Below are 24,698 nucleotides of genomic sequence, written 5' to 3'. Positions count from 1 at the left end.
GCGTCCTCGGCCCTTTCCACCGCCTCCCCGCCGCGGGCAGCGGCGCATGCGCGCTGTCCCCCCCTCGGTGTGCCCCCCCCGCCCACCGGGTCACGCGCCGTGCCAAGTCTCGCGAGACGTGGGGACTCGCCAAGATGGCGGCGCTGTGCGAGAGCTTCACGCTGTGTGGTTTGGGCCCCAGCGGCGGCGTCGTGCTCGGCGGCGGCCTCCTGGCGCTGGAGCTGGGCCCCGATCCCGACCACGTCCTGCTCACCGACCGCGGCAGGACGGCCACGCTCTTCAAGGTAACGTCCGACCCAGCCCTGGCCTCTCGGCCTGGGGAGGCGTCGCTGCTGCTGCCGCCGGCCAGAACCCGGCCTGTGGGAGGGTCCCCGGGCGGGGCCTCGGGGCCGCTCTCCCTCCTGCCCCGGCCCGGCCGTCACCGGGCTCCCCCCGCATTGCCCTGCGGGCCGCCTCCCTCGGCTGGAGGCGGGGGCTTCGGGACAGGGGTCCTGCGCTGCCCGGCCCGGCTCACCAGCGCTCTGCTGCCGGAGCAGGGGCGGCTCAGGCGCCTGCTTGCTTATTTCTGCTTTTGCTGATTTTCTTTCACCGCTCCCATCCCCGAGCTGCAGGGTAGGTGATGCTTCCTTACAGTAGCCAGGGTGACACGTGTTTTGTCCGGCTGTCAGTTTTGTGCCAGCAGCCATCCTGTTGGCTGAGGGTGAAAGATTTTAGTTTGTAGCACTTGAAACGAAAAGGATGTTCTGGTGTCTTTTATTTTACTCTGTTCTGGGGACACACACACACACCCCCCACCCCCCAATGCTGCCTCCAGCTCTGGGGGCCCTGACATCAGAATGACATAGAGCTGTTGGAGCGGGACTGGGGGGACCACGGAGATACTGCGAGGTCTGGAGCCCCTCTGCTGGAGGGGTTCAGCCTGGATAAGAGAAGGCTCCGGGGAGACCTTAGAGCCCCTTCCAGTTCCTAAAGGGGCTCCAGGAAAGCTGGGGAGGGACTCTTGATGAGGGAGGGGAGCCGTAGGAGGAGGGGGAATGGTTTTTCACTGAAAGAGGGGAGATTGAGATGAGATCTGGGGAAGAACTTCTTTGCTGTGAGGGTGGTGAGAGCCTGGCCCAGGTTGCCCAGAGAAGCTGTGGCTGCCCCATCCCTGGAGGGGTTCAAGGCCAGGTTGGAGGGGGCTTGGAGCAACCTGGTCTGGTGGGAGGTGTCCCTGCCCAGGGCAGGGGTTGAGGACTGGATGGTCTTTAAAATCCCTTCCAACCTAAACCATTCTATGGTTCCATTATCTTTTAATGTATGTGTAATTATATCTTGAATTGGCTTTCATATTCATGGGGCTAGGGGTTGTATCTTAGTGCATTCATGATACAACTTCTTTTGCGTTGTTTAGTCTCACTGACAAGGCTGTACAAGAGAACATAAACGTGTAGGTAAATGCACCCAATGTAGCTCTAGGCTGAGGAGAGGGGCGTTGAGTACCCTCAGAGCAGCCAGGCGTGAATTGCAACTAACGTGAGCTTAGACAGCAAAATTCATTGCTGTTGGTCTCAGCACCTTACACTGAAATAGAATAGAAAAGGTGTGGTTCTGTGTGTGATTGTATTAGTGAATAAAACTAACTTACACTAGCGATTAAAAGCAGTGTCTTCGTTTTGGAAAGGCCATGCATCGTACCTGTGCTTTGTGACATAAGCCCATCAAACTGTTACAGGTCAAAGTTATTTCTCATGTGAAAATGAATAATTCTAATTAATGTAGAGTTTTTTCATGTTACTCTGAAATTTTTGGTATTAAAGTCGTATTTTAATTACAGTGTCTTTGTTCTAGGTTTCAGATCAGAAGCCACTAGGCTGTTGGTCAGTTAAACATGGGCAGATTATCACTTGTCCTGTTGTATGCAACTTTGAAACTCACGAATATATAGCTGTTCATGATGACAAGGTGAGAGATCCTTTATATTTTCTTAAAGGGAAAAAGGGATGCTTATCAGAATTCATTTAGATTTCTGTTGTGTCTTTTTCCTTAACCTTACTCTTTCCTATCCTTTCTTTCCAATTCAAGATTTCTGAGCTTGGTTTGTTTTCCTGTTGTCTCTGCTTCAGCTTCTTCCTATGCCAACTTCCCCTGAGTCCGCCACCGCTAAGGTTACTGGGAATATGTACTGGATATTTTCCTCCTGTGTTTCAGGGACATGCAATTGCTTGTATTTTGTCTGCTGAGAAGACTATATATTACTGGTTTACTGTGCTTAAAAAGTGGTGCTTCTCTTAAAGGTTTTAAGAATATGGAAGAACACAGACATTAACTTGGACAAAGTATTTAAAGCAACGGTAAGTCTTTTACATATGTTCACTTTTATGTTAACATTTTGAATCCTCGGGGAGGGGAGAGATGTGATTTTCATAGTACTGGCAGCACTACATTTGAGCTGGCCATTGTCTTAACTTGCGCTTCTGGAATATCGCAAGGAATCCACTTGGACTGAGAGGTTGCATCATCAACATATTACTCTTAAAATGCTTTGTATCCCAAGTCCACAGTTTCAGAGTACTTTTTTTTTAAGATGGTGAATTATGTTCAAATATAGATTTTTCTGTTCTGCTGGTGGATGTGGTAAACAAAGCTTTGTGCTGTGCTGTGTAACAGTTGTTGGAACTCCTTACCCTCAGTTATGTTTCTTCTGATGTGATTCAGAGATGTGCTGCTTATTGGGACGCTTTCCTGGCTTTTCGTTGGGTAGTGATTTGAGATATTCATGGTATTTCAGAAAACTGGCCCCTGCTAGGCCTGCATTATTAGGAATCTTACAGGTTCGTCATTCTTCTGTTACTCATTACATGTAATAATGTACTGGAGAACACAGAAAATTTTTTTCTGTCTAGCTTTCAGCTGATGTGTACAGAATACATTCACTGCCCAATGGAGGGCCCGTGGTACTATTCAAAGGAGGCGGTGTTCGAACTTTAGATGTCCTTTTGGAAGCCCCACAACAAGAAATTGAAAACATTATCTCAGACGAAGTCATCAAGTAAGTGATACCACTCTATGAAGCTTGCCTCTTCGTAAGAGGAATTGATGATGATGAAAGTTGTTCCCTTTTTTGAGGGAGTTGGGGAGAAATCTGAAGACCGAGATCTTGGGGTTGGGTGGGTTTTTTCCAAAATGTTGTTTTTGAAATGTTAAAATTATTTATATAGATACCCTAAAAATAAGAGGCTGCCTAAGGAACAGTGATACGACTTTAGGTATAATCCTAAAATTTAGAAGACATTCATACAGTTTTCTGGTTTTTTAGGTGGAGTGAAGCCTTTGTGGATGGTCAACAACCTGTCTTAATTTTCACTAGTGAGAAAGTGAGTTGAATACTTTTTTTTTTTTAAAAAAAAACCAACACTTTCATAGCAGCAAATCTAAGTGCTTTTTCTAAAATCCATCACCTGTTTCACTGGATTTTAAGAGCTTTTAGTGGAATTGTTATCCTGATTTAATCAATATCCTGTATGTGTATTGTTTCTGATACAGCAGTTAAATTGAAGTTGTGTTGCTTTCAGGGCTGAGGAGCCTGACTCTTAGAATTTCAGAGAGCAATTAAGATGAAATACAGTAGATGATTGTGTGACTCTTCATTGCCCTCAAATACTTGCTTGTTTTGAAGAACTTATTAAATAGTTAATGTGTTTAAAAAATTATACATGAATCTGTACATCTGAACACAGAAAACACAAATTCCTAATTTTGCTTAACATTTGAAGTCAAGTGGAACAAATATCTGAATTTCTTTTATCTCTTCTTTGTGTAAAATAAAGGAAAACTTTATATTTTTTTTTTTGTTTTAGGATGGGGATTTTTTTGTCTACGTACAGAAACTTAAGATGAATAGTCTACACAAATACAAGCTTGAACAACAGGAATTATCTAAACCATTGAGTTTCACAGCATATATAAAAAATCAAATTATCACACTTCTTTGTTTGTGTAAGTTATATTTTCTAACGGGATGTGCTAATAAAGAATTGTATGGAAGGACATAAATGTTGATATTTATGAATTACTGTTTAATATTTTTAGCTCTTTAAAATTTCTGGAACAGCTAGTGGTTGAAGTAGTAATTAAATCTTCTTGGTACTTTAATGGCTGCAAAGACTGACTGTTCCTAGATGTTATTAGGAACAGTATCTGTACCTTGCAGATCTCGTGCTAGCTATACTTTTAGTTTGCTGGTTTGCATCATAACATGTCCTTAAAATATTCTGTATGATTTCTTCTTTTAGCACTCACTGGATTTTGCTGGTTTTGGATGTCCTCTTGCCATATCGTATCAAATATTTTTTCCACAATAACAGATGATAAAAGGGTCATCACTTTTCTTTTACAGATTCCAATGACTCTGTGTACAAGGTTCTGATACCTCTGCAGCAAAATAGTGAAGAGGAGGAGCAAATTTTATCCAAGTCACTACTGCTAAAACTTTCAGTATCTGGAAGTGTTCTAAAAGGAACTTCTTTTGTTGTTCTCGATAAAGACCACATCGCAGTATTAGGAAGTCTAGCTGCACCTGGTGAAGAATCCAAAGGTAACTTGGAAAAATCAGACGTCTTACGTTTCCTTAAGCAAAGCACTAAGGAGGAAATAGTGCAAATAAAATGTTACGTGGCTCTTGAAACTAGTGCATAGTTGAGCTGTGCCTTTCAGAGCACTAGCCGAAAGATAACCTTTACCAATAAACTGCATAGTGGGTTGCAGGACTGTGCTCCCTGTTGTGTTTCAGTATTTGTTTTCATGCTGTTTATGAAACATTGTTGAGAAAATGCAGCAAGAGAACTCATGGAGGGGAATTAAAAGGAGGACTTGGACGCTTTTAAAAGAACCTATGTGGGGAAACAGACCTAATGTCCTATAAGAAATCTGTCTCTGAAATAAGTGAAATGAACACTTCAGCCTCATGCCTAAACTTCTGAAGTGGGAGATCGCTGAAATGGAACCCACTGAACTGTAGCAATTTATAACAAAATGTTCTTCCTGACTGGAAGCCACAGTGGCTACTCTCCCTCTTGCCGCAGCTTTTTGTTTAAAGCTTTTCACTGGAAAACTAACTTATCTTTAAGTATCTTCTTGAGATCTAACCGGAGTGTGTGAATTCCTAATGTGCAATACTTTACTCACTGAGCTATTTTGAAACCGTTATTTCCATTTCCACAGGTGTTTTTGGCGGAAGGTAGCAAAGGCAAATGTATCGATTATGTTGCTTTTTGGGTTTGTAACATCTCTCTCCTTTCCCCAGAGTGCCTGACCATATGGAACACAAAGTTCCAGACATTGCAAACTTCAAAGGAGCTGCCCCTGGGGACCAGTGGACAAGTGAGCTCAGTCTTCAGTTTGTTGGTCCATACTTCGTGCGCTTGGCGCGATCGGTGGGCTGAGGCTGGTGGGCTTCAGGGTCTGGAAGAGCGGTGAATGCCAACTTCTGAAACAAAATTAATGCTGACCAGTTGATGAGCAATTTTTGTCAGAATATTTAGTGGGAGAATGGTGGCTTGTGTTAATTTCTTTGATAATTCAGTACCTTCTCGCTTCTGATGGTCTTGACTATTTGGTGAAAACGAAATAGCTAATTAACAGAAATCCCAGCCAGCATCTATTCTGTTCAGTTTGCAATTGAGATGGCCAAAATGCATCTCCCTAAACAGTATTTCAAGATGTTCAGGTGTTTATTAATGGTAAGTAAACTGACGCCCAAGTAGTAAATGCACTAGTGAAATAGAACAGCTAGTTTTGTCATGAAAGTGCACAAGAGGGAATTTAAAAAATAAAATTATAAAGTGGACTTAATGCCTTGGAGCAGTTGCTATACTTTAAGGCATGCCTGGAAAATACTCAACAGAAGACTTCTTATTTCTGTATTTAAAATCAACAGTTAATGAAGGTCTGCTAACAAGTGTTAAGCCTACCAAAAATAATTTTAAATACTCTGATCACTGACTTTCAGTTGAATTTTGTAGTAAGGAGTTAAACATCAACTTGTGCAGGAAGAAGCTTCTCTGCTCATTTCCTCATTAACAATATGTTTTAATATTTTGTAGTTGTGGTGTTATGAGGAAAAATTTTTTTTTACTCATGGGAAAGTGCTAACAGTAACTATGTACAAGTGTGAAACATCATCCTTGTCAGCTGCAGTGGGAAAGCACAAGGACAGTCAAACTGGTAAGAATTTTTATAATTACAATGAAAAGATCTTGTAAAAGGAAAACTTCTGAAATTGTATAAATACTACTTTAATACAATCCTATAAAATCAATTGTATCTAACCAGCTTGAAGTAATCTAACACTGTATTCTGTTTCTAGCTGTTAAATTTTTTGTTGCTGAGAACACCAGAGCACACAAATGTCTGAATTTATTGTGACTTCACTTTAACTGGGTCCTTATTCAAATATGGGAGTTAGTGAAAATACTGGGATGCTAGCTATGAATACTGAAATCAAAATGAAGTACTGTCTCCTATAAATTGTTTTCAAATAGTTTGTGACTAAATGGGGCAATGTCACACCTTTTTGTAAACTTTAAAGTTTTACTGTCATAGCGACTTTTAATTTAGCATAACACCGGTAAAATGTTGTTGCAAGTAATGCTCACAATAAATTGTGTAATAACCTAGTTCTCTTCCTTCCAGAGGCTAAGGGGAAAAAACAATACGCAAAAAGCATCATAAAATTACGTGCTGGTGAGATGAAACTGGAAACTTTCTTGGCAGAAATTGACTTGCATTATACTTTAGAAAACACATCTTAGTATAAGAAGTTGATGTAATATTCATACTTTAATAAATGTGCTTTAAGTGTTACCTTCATGTAGTTCCATTTTTGTGTTCACAGATGTGTCTTCGTTTGTAAACTGGAACACCCTTGCAGATGAAGAGCTGGTGGTTTCCTTTCAGTCACAGCAGTCTGTAGCTCTAAAATCTGAGTCCAAAATGATGGTAAGTTGGCATTAGGAGCATGTGAGCTTTCTGTTTCGTTTCTCTTATCTCTTCCCCATGCTGCTACTTTTACTTTCAGGTGTTCTTTCAGAAGGAAATTTTCACTTTGTATTTGTCACTTGTTGTTTCTAACGCTTTCTGGAATTGGACTACTCAGTTACTAATCATAATCTGTCAGCAAACTGACACGGAAGTTCCTAGTTATCTTGATTGAAATGGTTAATTATAGACCATCTTTTTGGAGCTAATTTTTTTTTTCTTTATAACAGTTAAGATCAAAAAGGAGCACCGTTGCTAAAGTACAGCCAGATACCTTATCAGTTGGGCAGATCTTAGTAAATCTCAAAGTAAGTAAAACAAATATCCTAAAGTAGGGGTTTAGACACTCTCAGAATATTCTAGTTCTCTCTTAAGCTATTTTCTTTTTCCGTGTTCTCTTGCACATATCAAGTTGACCGAGCTGCCTTAAACAGGTGACTTGGAGGATATTATTAGTATTATTGTACTAGAATAGCATTTGGACGTGATGGAACTAAAAGTTTTGTCATAGGAGTGTGTTCTAGAACTGTACAATGCAGGGCTTATAGCTATCTGAATCCTGAAAACTTGCAGAAATTTGTTCATTTTTACTGAAAATCTTCTCTTACAGTAAATAAGGTGGGAGGATATTTCACCTGGACTCTGCTTTTCTGGATTCTTATTTATGGCTTTAATTTTGTTGAAGACATTTTGGAAAGTCAGAATGCTAAGAATTGCACTGCAAATATAGTAATAAGCTGTTTAGCTCCTTTCTAAAACTTGCTGCAAATGTTGTGACAGTTCAAGTTGCATCCCTTCCTGTGTGAATGTACCCATAGTTCTGCTGTGGCTGGACACCTTGGTAATGTTATTGAACATTACAGGTGAATAATCCCTGAGCAATTATTGAAAGATACTGCTTACCTGAGTTCAGAGTAATTACCCTCATTTGGCTCTTTCATGCTTGAGAGAGACTACCAAAACGCACAGTCATAAGGGGGGTTTATAATTAGGTTTTTTTAGCTTGAATTCCAAAACGAATCTGTTTCTACTTGGTCTAATTAGTAACAGTTACAGTTCTCTAACCTATGCCTTGAATTTCTGAGTTGCACAGTATTTGTCATTTTCAGGACGCTTCCACAACTGTATTTGAGGATGAATTGAGACAATTGATATCAAAAGCACAGATGCCAGATTTCCAAGCCAGCATTGGATGTGTAATAACTGCTCTTATGAACAGATGTAAAACAAATCCAAAGTACTACCCTCGAAATTTCCTCCTACATATAGTCCAAACTCGAGACTTGTCTTACAGGTGATGATTCTGCATTTTTTTTTTAATTGTAAGGAAAATTCTTTAAAAACTAAAAAAAAAAAGAAATCAAATTCTTTATAAGGCATTCTCGAATTAATAGAAATTACTGTTGAAGGTGCTTATGCTTGTTTTCTGATAAAGCTGACACTTCACAGATGTTCACTTCCAAGGTGGATTTTTGTGTAAAACAAGATTAATACTTCTGCATTAGCTGTCAATGTAGTTCTCAGTGGGTGTGAACCACGCAGCCTATTCTTTTCATATTCTTACAGTTTATGTCCAGATTTAATGGCTGTTGCTCTGGAGAAAAAAGATGTGCATCTCTTACAAATTTGCTTACAACGGTTTCCAGATATTCCTGAAGAAATTACTTACGCTTGCTTGACAGTGTTTTTAAGGTAAGTTGGAATCACTCTTTTTTTTTTTTTTCTTTTCTTTTTTCTTCTTCACCAAACCTAGCACCCTAATAAAAAGCTGTGTTGCCAAGAATGGCTTTAATTTTATAGACGAGCAATTAATGCTGTACATGAAATTCTTAATTGTGAATACAATGTATGTTGCAGTCTGACAAACTTTTTACAAGATGTCTGTTGCATATGTTAATTCTAAAAACTGTAAATGGTAATCAAATGAACATGTGTCTTGGTGACACTGCTGGCTTGAATGGCACTTGCATCTTTCTACATATATTGTTACAGCTGTCTGTTTACTGTGCAACAGACTGAATTGGGAACTTAACTGGGGTAAGAAACCCACAAAAAAAGACCGGTTCGTATAAGTTCACAACAAAAATGGCTTTCATATCCCAAAAAGGGTGAAGTTTTAGGTAGGCAGTGTATCCAAAAGAAAAGACTGTTGTTACTGTTTCTCTAGGCTTCCAGAGCAAAAAAGATTCTTTTTTTTTTTTTTTTTTTTTTAATTAGAAACATGAGATCTTGTTCATTTCATACCTTAGAATTGTCAAATACTTTATTACTAAATATTAGGAAACTCATAACTGTCTTACAGGTTGAAGCAGTCCCACTAATGTCAGAATACAACAACAGTCTTGGTGAGGATATAAATCAGCCCATGATAGAATGTCTAATAATACAATAACTTAACGTTGTTGGAATAAAAGAGCAGTATATGTATTGTTCAAGGTTCATAATTAAAAAATATTAAGTGTTCTTTCATGGCCTTTATTCATTCTGCAAAACTCTATATTTTAGTATATGTTTTTACTTCTGTAGTAAGCTTGAAAGAATTTGTATTGTGTACTATTGTTGGGTTGATGGCATTGCTGATTTTAAAGCTAATAATAATTAAATGTCTGGAATTTTCTTCTGCAGCATTAGTGAAGCCTATCTTCAAAGAATAGATGTGAATCTAGAATCTGTAATCTGTTACATTGATATTGAATTCAACAATAAAGAAGTTAAGACTGAAATAGTAGAAAATGGTTTCAATGCAGAGTTGGAACAAGACATTTGGGATACTAAAATAACAAAGGAAACCCATCCAACGGCCAATGGTGATTTCTGCCCTGTTGGACCACAGAAGGCAGCATTATTGTATCCTCTCTGTTTTAATGAAGGAAAGTCAGTACATTATATGTGATGTGAATGTTTATATTTAGTTTTACTAAAAGACCCATCTTCTGTTATTGTTGAAAACTTGTGAGAAGTACTGTTAAGAGAAGTTCCTACTCAGCAGAAAAATTTAGAATATAAATAGAAACAATTAACTTTTAGAAAGCATCCACAGCCATTTAAACTTCTGTTATTGCAAGTGTAACAAAACTTTGTCTATTCAATAGAAAATAGCATCAATGATTTTGATGTTTACCTGTTGAAACACTTTAGCCAACTACATACTTACAGTAAACAGAACTTTTTGAGATGTGATGTTTCAGTTGCTCTATATATTTCATGATAGAAATAAGGAACATTTAAAAAGCTAAAACAGACCTCTCTTAAAGAACCTAGAGAAATATTTCAATTAGAATTCACTTTGGTTTGTAGAAACTGGCATTTTTTCTTGCAGTTTTATTTCCTTAATGGTACTGCATAGAAATGCTGTTCTCCATTCGGCTTACAGTGAAACATTTCTTTTGCCTCATCTGAAAAACCTTCCAGCTCAGCAAGCTGTTGTAAGTATGTTAAAATTAAAAAATTTAAAACCACGTATTATTTTGCATGGAGGGAAAGGGAAGAGAGTTTTTCAATTGTATATCAGAAACTTGCCACTCTTCCTGGACTTGGAATCACAAACTAATGCATCAAAATGAAATTAAGATGCCTAATAAGATTTAATGTTAACGAATGTCACATTTTTCCACGTACATATGGAACTTCTATTAATTATTTTATATTATTTCTTGCTTATTTTAGAAAATGTAAGTAAGAAACTCTCTTTACGACCCAGTCTACTTGGAAAATGTTCCTATTTTGTTAGCAAGTATACTACCTTTTCTTGATTTGGATGCTTCTTATAAAGGAAAAAAACCTGCTAATTTAGTCAGTTCCATCAGAAACAGGAGTTTAGAAAATACAAAAAACAAACTCTACACTGTGTAAAATGCCAAATGTAATACAAATCAAACTCCAGTATTCAATCTCAGATCCTGTCAGTTTAAAAAGCAACAAAACAGAAAAACAAAACAAACAAACAAAACTCCCTGGTCCCTCAAAACCTGAAATATAATATCAAGAATTGCACATGCCATAGTACCTGAATGTATATGTGGTTTTCCAGTGATTCAGAAAAAACCCCACACATCAGAACAAAGTTGATCTCAGCACTGACCCATTTCCTTGATTTTTTATTTTTTTGTTTTCTTTGGACAAAGAACAAAATCTTTGACTTAAGCTCAGCACAAGATGATGTTGACCCGATTCTGACCATTAGCAATTTATTGTTGGCTACTTAGACGGTAATTGGGCCTAAAATTGTTGATGTTGATACAATCTTTAGCAAAGTTCCTAGAAAAGTCTGTTTCTGAGTTAAACTGAATTTACACTATAACAGAATAGTGATAACCCCTGAATGTAACTTTATGCTGAAAATTGCTGAGAATTGTCAAACATTTATCTATAGATGGTGTAGGAAAAGCATAAAACTAAGTTTCAGTGCATAACACAGGCATCTATGTTGCCTTAAAATTTAAAAAAAAAAAAATCCTTAAAAGCATTGCTGTGTGCAGGACAAAAATCCTCGGTCTATTAGATGTTTGTCCTTCAAAAATATTCTGACTCTTCTGCTTTTAGCTGTTTCTCAGGTATTTATACTACCTGTATGTGAAAGCAAGTGAAAAAATTAATACCACTCTTCCTGGAATACGCTCTCCAACCGTAAGTCAGGTGAGACTCTGGTTCTAAGAGTTGTACTTCCTTTCATTTCTGTGGTGTGTAACTTAGTGAGTAGTTGTGGATATCTAAAATCAGCTGAGATCTACATTCATTTTATAGAGTATTGTCTATTAATATAACCTGTATGAAGTCAGATGTAAGATAACACTTTTTACTATCAGAAAACACATATACCGCCTTAAACCATTTATTTTACATTAGAAGTTAAACGTTTCGGAGTTCAGCTTTTAAAGCAAAATGTGTGTAATTTACATATCAAAAAGTGTAAGTGTTCTTGTTTCTCTTCAGATTATGGATTGGATGTGCCTATTACTTGATGCTCACTTCACAGTTATGGTGATGCTACCAGAAGCAAAAGAGTTGCTTTCAAACCTGCATAAGTTTGTGAGAGCCCAAGTAAGTTGCATCTTTGGGGATAACTATTTCATTGCAGTATGGATTTAGAATATGGGTGTTAAGATGCAGGGGGGGGGGAGACAAGACAACAACAAATTTTATAGTAAATCAAATCATGTCTGTTCTGCTTTGTATGCTCCTCCTGAGCATGAAATGGCACTTGCCTCTCTTCCTCATTTTGATGTCAAAAGCTGGTATATTTGTTTGGTTTAAATACCTGAAACTGTGCAGAACCACAGCTGGATCCACAGTATAATGATATAAGAAAAGAATTAAAATTTATTTTACTGTAAATAACTATTTTCTTCTTACTAGGTACGATTCTACTCTGAACTCAACAAGATTGAAGGAAGTTTGCGAGAACTACAAAGACTTAACCACCAGAAAGACTCTCAGACATATTCTATTGAAGTGCTGGAACTTATTTGAATTTGAAATGAATTATTAACAATTTATTTTTTATTGATTCCTTTTATGACAAGGATGTATTAGCACTCCATATTGGGGATGTTAAAAGTTGTTTCCTACATAGGAGGAGCACAGTTACTCTGTAGCTACACGGGGGTTGTAAGTTTGAAACTTGTGTATTAAAAGCTCTCTTTTTGACTGGATGAGAACCTGGATGCTTGCCTATATTTTCATGTATAATTTTGATATGTAATCATAAGAGCATCCTAAAATGCCACATGATTCTTGGCAAAGAACTAGTAGGATATTTGCAGTAAGGCTTCCACAGCTGTTTCATCAAATGAATTGACCTTTTGATTCTATATACTACTTTTTTACTTAATAGTTGAAGTCTCCGATTTAGATTCTTCAGAGTTCTCTTATCTCCATTCAGGTTATGATGAACTCATTTGAGTTTGCTGCTTTGATTTTTCTATTTTTAAGTTGTTTTTGCTTTGTCCAAAGATGCCTTTGACATTTACAGGCTTAGCTTAAACGGGGAAGGGAGCTTAAGTGTAGGTATAGGATTGTTACCTAAGTCACACGGCTTTCTCTCTCCTGTGCGTCATGCTATCACACCTAGTCAGTGTACCCTTTTGTGCTTGGTTTTCCAGTACAACCAGGACTTCTTATGCTGTGTTTAAAAAAAAAAAAGAAAAAAAAAAAAAGGGAGGGGCTTGTGTGGTCCTTCATAGTTAAAATCTTGAATGACAGTAATCTAAAGCTGTTTTGATGCATCTCATATCTGATAAGACCACCTGCATCCAGAAACTGCCTACAGCTAGGGAGAAGGAAGAGGTATACCACAGGAACTACACTCCTTCCTCAAACAAAGAAGCAAAGTGCAGTTATTTAATAGGATGTCTTGTTACAATCTTGATTGCGGAGGCTGCTGTCAGCTGAAGACGACTGTTTTCTCAAGCAGAGAGACTGCTCCTCCAGAGCATGCTCTCCTGCACAGACTTGCAGAATGGAATTATGGGATTTCAGCATAATTATCTGTACAAAAGAAGATTATTATGGCTTAAGTTTAGGTGCATAACTTACCGAACTTTGGTTGTGTAACTTTGAAACAGCTGCACACAGTTAAAAGCCTTAAGACTTTTTAGAAGTTGGCGTGTTCTAGTTGTATACACTGTTATCAGAGGTCAGTACCAAATGTATGTAAAAGTGAAATTTAAAAAACCACTACCATGGGCAGCTGAAGAGTCATATAGAGGGGTACTTCTTGGCACTGGCAGTAGTTGTTGAGCTCCAGTCTAACATTACATAGCAACACTTTGGTGTCTTAAAAATGTATATGTAACAGTCTAGAGCTGAATACTTAAATTCAACGCCCAATACATGTTATGACATAATATGGAGGGAAGGACTGGACAAAAGCAGCTCAATAATTTAAGCAAGAGCATGTTATTAATGCTATCCAGCTGTAGGTTTTTAAGTTCTTTCCCTTACCCTTGGAGGAAGGAACCCATCCAGACAACAGCTTGGAACAACCGGGCTATTCATCTTCTCCAAAGTGCCTTTTGAAAGGAGCCTTTCTCTCCATCTGTCTTGAGTATGGAGGCAGTGTAGGGCCTCCTACCTAAAATTCCTCTTCCTGCTGTATTCAATTCACTTATAAATATGCTTGTTTAACTATACAATCAGAGTCAAAATAGGAACGTCAAGTTTGTAATGGAGATTTGTTTGGTTCTTGACAGTCGACAGGGGTGAGTAGGTTAACGGATTATAGTTGATTTCTCTGTATGGAGCTAAGCTGTGTGTTGGAAAGGACTAATATATAGTCCCGAGTCCGAAACTTAACATAGCTCTCTATGCATCCATTAATTAAAATTCTTTATGTCCTATTCAGTAGGCACTTCCAGGTCAACAACTGATAAATCTTAAATAAGAGATGGGATTAAGAGACAAGGTATTCTCTTTTACAGTATTCAAAAGCAAATGATTCTTGGCACCTTTGATCTACTACTACAGATACACAAAACCCACAGTAGAGATGTTAATGCTACAGACTGTGTGAGTATTAGTGCGGTAATACACTAGCTGTCTTTGCTAGATTCTCAATGTATCGATGGCAGAATTCACAGACGTTTTTTCCAAGATCACGAAGGGGGATAGTGAAATAGCCTACCTCAAAACATGTATTTTTGTGTTCATGTATGTTAAGAGTTACCACAATCCTTTGCAACCTTGTAAGACGTTGCAAAAATTAGCTTGACATAAGCCATCAACAGGTAACTTTGAAAGATTCAGAATACAAATTGACTATAAAGGTGTAAATGGGGTTAGGCAATGTTGTCTGCTGCTGTTGCTGTGTCTGTGTCTGCGCTGTATCTAGAAGGTGGCTCTGAGCCTGTGCAGCTGCACCACTGAATATAAAAGAGTGCAACTGAATAAAAAAGAGATGCAGATGAAAAGCTGGATATAGGAGTGCAAATTGGGCTAAACCCTGCTGCCTGGTACCACTGTGACATTGTTGCGTGCTTGACACTGTGGCAGGTTTGTGGGTTTAATGAGCTTCTTGGCCTGAGCAACAAGTTAATGAACAAAAGGCACTTCAAAAATTGCTATAGAAGAATGCAAATTAAATTACACACTGGACACGTAACTGGCATGCTTGTGACATGACCAGTATTGGGTTTTAAATCGTGCAGAAGCATAAGCAAGAGACTGAGAGAAAATGAAAATATGAACACACTTATTTGCTAAGGGTAAGACTTCATACTCTGGGATCCCAAAGCTGTGTAGGTTTAACAATTAAAAGAAGGCAAGTTTTAAGAAATGCAAGACATCTGCGTGCCTTGGGCCGGCTTTCAATTTGTACTGCTTTCGCTCAGGAAACTGATACCTGGAATGCAAGTGGTGACATTAGGAACCTAACAGTGCAATTGGTTTATGGAGATTTTTACCCCTTTAGGGGCTCTGGCAAATGGAAAAACAAGAGGGAATACAAAATAGGAGAAGACCATCTCCGTTTCTTAGTGAACTGCAGCCATAGCAGTTCAGAGAAAGCAGATGGACAAAAACGCAAATGGTGGGGCCTTATGTGATTTTGGTCTATTTTGCTTTATCCTGGCCCTGGCTAGGTAACGGTGAGCTGCCAGAGGGTTTTAGTTTTGCATAACGGGTGAAGATTTAAAACACCGCAAGAGATGACCACGGCAGTGGGCAAGGGGGCTCTGCTTGGTGCTGGGGGAGGGAGGCCGCCGCTTCAGCGCGGTGAGGGAGGGAAACCTCTCCTGAGGGGAGCCCGGGCGGCTCTGCTTTAGGCGGGCGCTGAGGCGGGGGGGAAGCCCGGTGATGAGCCCCTGCCCGGGGCGGAGGGGAAGGCAGAGCCCGTCGCCTACCTGCGCTCACAGCTGTCTCCGCAGCGCTGCGCGGCTGGCTGAAGCCGTGAGGCTGAGGGGTGGCAGCCCGGGGTGGCTCCCCTTAGGGCGCGGGTCGAGCTCTGGGAGAGCAGACCGGTAACGGCCGTCACTACTCGGGTGTGAGGAGACGGTGAGTGTGGGACGGGGGCGCGCGGCGGAGCTGAGGGGAGCCTCGTGGTGGGAGGGCGGTGGCAGGGCGGCGCCTCATGACAGGTGGCGGTGGGTTTTGGGGGGCACACCGTATGCCGGTGGTGGTGAGGAAGGGTAAAGGCGGCGAGCGCGGAAGCGGCGGCGGTGGGGCGGGCGGTGGCCGGGCGGCGCGGCGGGCGCAGCCGGGGGGCGCGGAGCCGCCCCATCGCGCCGGCTCCAACATGGCTCTGGCGGCGGCGGCGCCCCCTGGCGGCGACGGGCGGGCGCGGCCGGTCACGTGAGGCGCTCAGGGCCTGCTGCCGCCGCCGCTTCCCCCAGTCAGAGCGGAGCGAGCTGAGGCAGAGACGAAGAAACAAGATGGCGGCCGGTGGCGATCCGGAGCGGGACGCCGGCAATTCGGATTGAGCCCTCGGCCCTCACGGCTCGGCGGCCCCCCTCCCCGGCCCGGATCCCTCGCAGGGGGGGGAGCTTCCCCACAGCCTCCTGTCCGGACTCCGAGAGCCCTCCCGAGCCTTCCTTTCCCCCTCCCTTCCCCCCTCGGCCAGCGCCCAGAGATGCGGGGCCGGCGAGGCAGGCCGCCCAAGCAGCAGCAGCCGGCGGCCACCGCTCAGGCGAGCTCCCCGGCTCCGCCCGCCCCGGCGGGCCCCATTGGGGGGCTGAGGTCTCGGCAGCGGGGCAGCAGCCGCGGCAGGTGGGCGACCTCGGCCCAGGCGGAGACGGCGGGGCCCAAGCAGAAGGGAGCCGGGACTGCCCAGGCCTCTTCCCCCGCCACCGCCTCCCCCAGGGGGGGCAGCAAGAGGAAGGGAGGCAGCGGCAGCAGCAGCACCCCTGGTGGGGGAGGCAGCAGCGGTAAGGGTAGGGGCAGGGCTGGGGCTGGAGGAGCAGGGGGAGGAGGCGGAGGAGGCAGCTGCAATAGCCAAGGCAGGGCTGCCTCGTCCAGGAGGAGCATCAGCAAAGTGGTGTACGATGATCATGAGAGCGAAGAGGAGGAGGAGAGCATGGTGTCCGAGGAGGAAGAGGAGGGAGACCCCGAGGATAACCAGGACTCCGAGGAGGAAGAGGAGGAGGAGATAATGGAGGAGGAGGACGACGACGACTCTGACTACCCTGAAGAGATGGAGGATGAAGACGATGCCAGTTATTGCACTGAGAGCAGCTTCAGGAGCCACAGCACCTACAGCAGCACCCCAGGTAGAGAGTCAGTGGGATGAACTAAAACAAGTCGAGGGCACCCCACATGCTCCCTCTAGCTTTGCAAATACAGTCCGCACGCATTCTTCCTCCCATGCGTGTATGTAAGGGATGCCTGCAAGCACTCACAGGGAGAGAGGGGTATGCAAATTAACGACTGCAACCCCACGGGTGCAGGGAATATTAGAGGATGCTGACAAACACATGCACTGAGAGGAGGGTGGGCGGGAGGGCAGTACATGCTGTAAAAAGGGGATGCTTTGCAAATATGCATGGAGATTCTGGTGACTGCAGAGATGCATCATACACCAGAACACGTTGCAAAGAATGTCAGAAGTGCATGGAGCATTCACGTAATACTTAAAAACAAGGGAAACAAGGTGCATGCCTTGCAAAATGGTCCTTTCAGATATATCCAGGAAAGGATGGCTTGTGTGCTTGCAAATATAACTTGATGTTAAAAGGAAAGGAAGCACATGCAACTTGAAGTGGCCTAAAAAACAAAAACCCAACCATAAACACTGAAAATTTTCAGGCTTTTGAAATCAGAGATATAACTGGATCCAGTATTTACTGGCTTTAAGACAAAACTAGCTTTCCAAGGAGGGAAATGAGGTGCATTGTTCAAAATGGAGATTGTATTGTTACAGTTTGGGGAAAAGTGCACAGGGCCTCATTGCGAGGGTGTAAACCTAGTTTTAGTTAAGCACAAAGATTAAAAGGTGGAGGTTGAGTCAAAAGTCTTGGTTTTAAATACCACATTTATCTTAAAATATGGCAACCTTTAAAACTCGTTAAACATCATTGTGGGTGGTTTTTTTTTTTTTTAACCTCTAGTGGCAAATTTGGGCTCAAATTTTTAAGGCCTACACTTCTGTTTGTCCTTAATTAGTTCATTAACCATTTGGGTTTTCAGCTTCAAAAATTCTTTATCTAAACTTAAGCACTTTGGATTTATTTGAATTCATTCCAGAATGGAGTTCAAGCTTAGGATTTTTATCTTTTTAAAAACTCTCTGAACCAGGAGAGTAAAACTTCTGGATGACTTAGGAGTGTTTCTGAATTGGACTGCGGGATAACAGACGTTGCTGCTATACAAGTATTTGGCCAATTTAGAACGGGGGAGGAACAGGTTGTTGATGCAAATGCATTGCATCTTAATTAAAAAAGGAGTCTACTTTTGAGTAGTTAGCTGACGACTTTTCAAAAGGGGGAAGTACTGGCTACTAAATGTGTCATTTGTTTTTATTTTGGTGAGTTAATGGTATCAGCTTATTATGCAACTTCATAATAGTCCTTTAAAAAACTCTGTATGTCTGTCTGTCTTCGTATATTTTAATCTGTATCCATATGCTCAGGAACCTAAATGAATCAAAATAAGTACATACATTACTAAATGAATTTAATTTAGAGATTTTTTTTAAGATGTTAGTTTACCTGTTGCAGGGGTGTCCTGCAATCAGATTGAAATATTTGATTACTTATTATTTTAAAGATTGAGGTCTGGCTTCACAGAAGAAAAAAACTCTGAAGTATTCTCTTGACTTTTAACTCTTCATTTTCTGCTTAGTAGTGGTAACATTAATTTTTATTACTCTCTTTGGGAGATGCTTTTGTCAGGGAAAGAATATTTTTATGATTTTACTTGGCTAGATCAGGGCACATTTTTTTTTATATGAGCATCCAGGTTTAAAATGAATTCTACGGAGTATGGGTGTATTCAGTTTTTGAAATGTACTTAAGTGTTTTGGCAAATAACAAGATACCTCTGTGCATTGTTGTGCAAGCGTAGACAGGTTTTATGTGCTATTTAGGTGTATCAGAAACCATTTTGATAACTTATATGTTCATTTCTCACTTAGGGTAACTTCGGTTAACTATGTTAAGTGCAAGCATTTTCATCCTTACCTGCTTCTTTTTTTTAATACTGAGTGTTTGATAGTTAAAACATCTATGTTGTTATTTTGGCAGTTTACTGGCAGTTCTCATTAGTTCAGTATTTGCCGAAAGGTCTCCTTCCCTCTCTCCGAGACTTGCTGTTGCCCTTTTGCAAAGAAAGTAGGGACTTTTCATTGGATCAGCTCAATCTGAACTTGTTTCTGCAGAACAAATCCCTGTGTTGCGAGCACTGCTACACAGTGGTGGCACTCATTGAAATCTTAGTCTTATCATAATCCAGGAAGAGATACTTGACATTAGAACAGCATTAATAGGCAAGGAAAAGATTCACCTAACCTCAGTATCTCTTTATCTGACAGTGGCCAGTGCAGAGAAGAGTGTTGAGTTGGGCAAGCATAAAGTGATATGTCTCCAGAGTTCCTCCGTGGGTTCCAGTGCCCTCTGACTCAGGCGCATGCTGAGCCAGAATTGATCTTTAGCTATGTTTAGATATGGGTCCTTTTCTTTCCTACATTTGTCTTCAAAATAGACAAATTGTAATATACAGTGACAAAGTTGCAGTGGTTAACAGGAGGGCTTGAGGGAGTGTCTCCTCCATTGTTTTAAATTGGTCCCTGACAGAATCCTGCGGTGCCCTAGGTTTTTTTTTTACTAGAGGAGATGCTCAACAATCGTTCTCCACTTATCTTCCTGCAATCACATGCAGCCTAAATTACTGCCACTTTCGGGATGTAGTCTTGGGGGCTGTAGAGTTTATGTTTTGAGAGCAGGACATTGGAAAATTGCAACCCCAATCAAACTCCCACCAACCAAGGTTTTACGTGTCACATCCCACTTAAACAGGTGACAGACTTACAGTTTTTTCAAACTTACATTGTACAATGAATTAAAAAATCACAGTGCAATGTCTCTAGCCAAGAAAGGCTCTGGTTTTGTGCTCTGCTGGGGAGTTTACAACATATCTTGAACTTGGATGTAGGAGTACTTTTGTTACTATATTATTATTCAAGTATTTAAAGAAGCAAAATCTTAGGAATGATAAAATGCCTTTGATATAATGCTTAATCATGGTACAGTGAAAGCTTATTGTGTGATTGCATATGACATTTATCATTGCTTTTTCTTCTGCTGGACGGACTTTTGGTAGAAGGATTTTGTTTGTGTGTAATGTCCTTTCTCTCTTTTACCTTCTGGGGATACAAAGGTAGATGTATTTTTAGGATAGGTATTCTGTGTATCTTGTATCACTAAACATTTTTGCCATTACCTGTCCACCGTAAGTTCTACTTTAGGCTTGTAACAAATGCACTATAAATATCAAGTATTTTCCATATGTTGCAGAATTTTAAAAGAAGGATTTAATCAAGATGCCTAGAAGTCCTTCCTTTTTTTTTCTGTTTCTTGATTTTCTTCGTCAAAACTTGGAACACTGGCTTTAGGAAGAGCTATACATCTAGATTTTGGCTGAGATGATAATCAGTTATCTAACAAGCAAGTACATAGCAGTGGAGTTGTGAGACAAAAGATTTGTCTTAAAATACATTAAATAAAATTTTTAGATGGATTTTGCTAGTCTGAGCATTTACTGTGATTGACCATCACTTCTGTTAAACAGTTACTTCACCAGTGTGCTTTTTTCTTCAGAGTGAAAGAATTTAACTGGAAATGAGGTGTTGCATTTTGTGTCTGTAGTAATTTTATATCTTAACACATTTTCTTGCTCTTGAAGAATTGTTTAAATGGAGACATTGAGAATAGGACAGTGAGATATGCAGCCTCTTTGTCTGTCACCTGAGAAGATTTAGCAGCCTCCTGAACACCTTACCTGGGTACCCTGCTCTCTGAATTAAATCTGGCACACTTTTATTTTACCACTTAGTAATCTGAACTTTGATTTGTAGTCTAGAGGAACTATTGCTAGTTCATCATGGCAGTCGTGAAAAATGAAAGAAGACAAGTTCTAGCAAAGAAATTGGGTAGAAGGCCAAAGGAGTTAATCTGTGGCCCATTCTGCTGTATTGACATGCAAATTTACAGTTTATCTAAAGAGGGTATTTGCTGCTTCAGTCATCTTTCTAAGGAGCTCTGTACAGCAAATGCCATACCATTGTCAAAGTATGTTTGTTATAAAAGGCAGAATAATTTGATGTACTTCAGATGAGTTTGTCCAAACTTTTTTGGTAAGTCTGCGGTAAAATTCCATAGCTGATCGTTGTATTGTATACAACTGGTGTAAGGTGAATAAATGTGGATTTCAGTAGAGTGGGGCTGGATCTCGGGGCTCACTAACTTCTGAAGTTAGTTGCAACTTGTCCTGAGTGTGTCCCAACTAAGAAATTGCCTGTCAGAATGTTCCTGAAAATCATTATGTTAGTGCTGCTTTTTTTTTTTTTTTTTTTCCTCTTTTTTCCCCCGGCTTTCTAGGCACAACAGGGGTGTGACCCGAGTACTTCTCAGAATGACAGTGTGGGATCTCATCTGCTACTTGTCTTGCATTAGTTATCTGAATGTTAAAATGATACCTTAGGATATAGGGGGTTTGTATTGCCGGCTCCTGTTGATGTGTACTGATGGCCATAAGATTGAGAAACTAAATTTTTAATGTAAAATCAGTAGAGAACGCTAGTTTGATTTAGAAGGGTACGACTGACAGATGTACAAACAGAACAAAGAAACAACCACAAGTTTTAAAGTTCTAAAACAGGATTGAAAGAACATAAAGTCCTAGTTTTGTACAACTCAAGGTAGTAGTCAACTTAGCAGCACACGTTGAGAATTTCTGTGATATGAGTGTTCTCAGAAAGAAGTGCTCAGGATCTGGTCTAGTAACTGGTTATTTGTTCATTTGTGCTTCAACTTGTAAAGCTTTTGTGGTGCTTGGAATCTCTCATTTTTTAATGTTGGTTTAGATTTTAAGTTTAATCTGGTTTGTGGTTGTTTCTTTTTCCAGGCAAAAGAAATAAATTTGGGTTAGGTACGATTGATGCAGAGAAATAATCAATTTGGAGCTGCACTTACAAATAGTTACAAATGCTTCTTACTCTTTCAGAATTTTTTTCTGGAAGAGATTATTTGACTTGTGAATATTAGAAACATGTTTACTGTTATATTGGCATTTTTTAGAGGGAAAAAAGTGTTTTGTATAAGTCAAAGCCTTTCATTTTGGCCCAACCCAAGAAAAAGATTTAGATTTTTCTATTTTGGTCTGCTTTTCATAATGTATTCTTATTTTATGTTAAACTGATTCATTTTACTGCTTTTTCTTCTTTGGTGTAAGCTGAGCAAATGTGCTCCCAAGAGGTTGACTTTTAATTAAGGAACCAGTTTAGATACTGCTGTGACAAACGTGTAGCTATATCCAGTTTTGCATTCTGCTGTGAAAAAAAAAAAAAAAGACACAAAAATGTTCTCTTAGGGATTTTCATCAACTGTTTTCACTTTTCCAGGGATATCTAACAAGAACTTGTGTGTTGTTCTACATTCTCATTTGAAACTTGACTGGTGCAAAGGAGTAATAATAAAGTAGTAATCAGACAGCAAATGTCTGATGCTTGTATATTTATTAAAACTAAACAAAAATAGGACAGTCTTAGTGAGTTTAGGAGGGTAGTCAAAAGCCAGAATTTCCAGGAGGAAGGAAAACGTAGGAGAGGGCATCTTCTCTAAGGAGTACTCCTGCTTCTAGGACATCATATAACTGCCAGTTGGTCTTTATGTTGAGAAGTTTCTGTAGTGACTCATGATCTGGAAAACAAAACCAATCCAATTCTATTTTACTAAAGATGGACTTTTATGTAAGAGTAGTGTAGTTTGACTTGACTTGTGGAACTTGAAGCCAAAAACTGATCTCTTTTTGGGGGAAAATGGAAAGTCTTTTCACTTGCTGGGGTCAGTTTTGTGGAGTGTGCCTAGGGAGTGTGTGTTCTATTTTTTTTTTTCTATGATTTTTTTTTCCTTTTTTTTTTTTCTATTTTTTTCCCCCTTTCTGTGGTGGATTACTGAAGTATCTGAAACTCCTTGGTCTGTCTCTTCTCTCCCCTATGCTCCATCAAGTTTATCCTTCCCACTGCAACTGTGAACAGGAGCTCTAAGCTGGAGTCTTAGTGCCCCAGTGCTGAGAAATTATAAGGGAGGGAGAGTTTCTTTATAGAAGAGAAATGAGACCAGTTGTGAGCTTTCTCATTAAGAAATGCTGGAACCAGTGTTTATTTTTTAGGTCATACTAGTGTCGTGCCACTCTGCCCGTTTAAACAAGTCGGTGGTTCTGGCAGAGTATTTCTTACGTAGGACCTCCATTCACCAGTCCACTACTTGAAATATATTGGGCTGAAATGCTCTGTTTACTGGTACTGTACATCTGGAGTGAAGGGATGTGTAACATGAGTGAGATGAGGCAAAACTGGATTTTTGTGATTTTTGTTAGGCTACACGTGTGTGGTAATTGGAGCACAAAGAACATGAAAGTCATTTAGTCATGGTACAGCCTTTCGGTATTCTGGACACTGATGTAAATAGTTCATTCAAATACTCTGTTTAAAAACTGTCTACATAAATCAGAAGATATGTTAAAGATGGTTAAAGTATTTTTAAATTCATATTCCCCTGTGGTAAGGAGTTAAAGAATAGATGCTGCTTTCTCTTCTTTCAGTCTGTGAATGAAAATGGAGGCATGCTTTTTGGTCCTTTTAAACTCTGCTTCATTTCTAAATTTTGAAAGGGTCATAATTTGAACCAAATAGGTTGAATAGATGGGAATTTAAAAAAAATAATAAATAAAGCAAGGGTTGGGGCTTCTTAAAGTGCTTCAGTAAATTCTGGTTTTTGGTGCTCAGCCTGTTAGTTCAGTAACTTCACTTTATTTCAAGTATCATTAGTGTGTTTTGCTTAAATATTTGTAATATAAATTATTTTAATAGATTATGGTTAAGTGTAGACTATAATTAACAATATCTATAATTAAACGTGCCATATGAATAAAATTGTTTACTCTTTAATCTTAATTACAGGCAGCTCTTCAATTAGAGAATTCAAAATAGGGAGAGACAGCCATTGCAGACTACTTCATCACTTTTGGAGACAACTAGAGAAGGAATGCGATTTGAGAGAAGTTTATGCTAGATAGAAATATAATGCTGAGACACTCAAGATGATCTAGATCCTGTAAATAGCACAATCATGGCAGCGGGAGGCTATTGGCAGATCAGTTTATCTTTCCGTTCCAAAGCTATGGAATTTGAATGGTGTAGAAGTGGATGTTTTCTCTCTTTGTACTGGCTCAAACTTGAAGGTGGAATTTGATTCAGGGATTTGGTTAATATGCAGAAATTTTCGTGTAATAAAACCGTAATTTTGGGAAACTTCAGTGTGAGTAAATTGACTTCAATTGAGAGTAGGTACATGCAGATTCAATTTGAAAGCCTAGCCAGGCAGGTGGTGGTGGTGCTTAAAGGAGAAGTAACTTCTAATCTGCACTGGAATCCTCTTGATGTACTGCTTTGCCTAAAACAAAAAACATACTGCATTTTCTACTTAAAACAAACAAAAAAAAAATCTACTGCCACAAGAAGAGATTTCCACAAATGG

The 24,698-nt window shown here is 40.0% G+C and overlaps 2 protein-coding genes across 2 annotated transcripts in view; both read left to right on the top strand.

Moving 5' to 3' along the window:
- Nucleotides 1–129: 129 nt before the first annotated feature.
- On the top strand, nt 130–12,670 carry NOL11 (nucleolar protein 11). Its single transcript, XM_074160196.1, has 18 exons — nt 130–284; nt 1,831–1,944; nt 2,277–2,333; nt 2,886–3,031; nt 3,299–3,356; nt 3,840–3,978; nt 4,379–4,576; nt 5,285–5,361; nt 6,084–6,204; nt 6,875–6,978; nt 7,248–7,325; nt 8,127–8,311; nt 8,584–8,709; nt 9,643–9,864; nt 10,364–10,442; nt 11,560–11,652; nt 11,950–12,057; nt 12,373–12,670. The coding sequence occupies exons 1-18, from the start codon at nt 135–137 to the stop codon at nt 12,484–12,486; spliced, it is 2,169 nt and encodes a 722-aa protein (XP_074016297.1). The 5' UTR covers nt 130–134; the 3' UTR covers nt 12,487–12,670.
- Nucleotides 12,671–16,579: 3,909 nt separating this feature from the next.
- Nucleotides 16,580–24,698, top strand: part of BPTF (bromodomain PHD finger transcription factor) — a 55,812-nt gene continuing 47,693 nt past the window's right edge. The window contains exon 1 of the mRNA XM_074160089.1: nt 16,580–17,216. Coding sequence (XP_074016190.1) covers nt 16,580–17,216 — 637 coding nt within the window. The remainder of the gene's footprint in view (nt 17,217–24,698) is intronic.

Source organism: Numenius arquata, chromosome 17, assembly GCF_964106895.1.
Source record: "Numenius arquata chromosome 17, bNumArq3.hap1.1, whole genome shotgun sequence".
Taxonomy (NCBI): Eukaryota; Metazoa; Chordata; class Aves; order Charadriiformes; family Scolopacidae; genus Numenius; species Numenius arquata.
The sequence above is the reverse complement of the archived record's forward strand: the minus strand, read 5'-3'. Positions and strand labels throughout refer to the sequence as shown.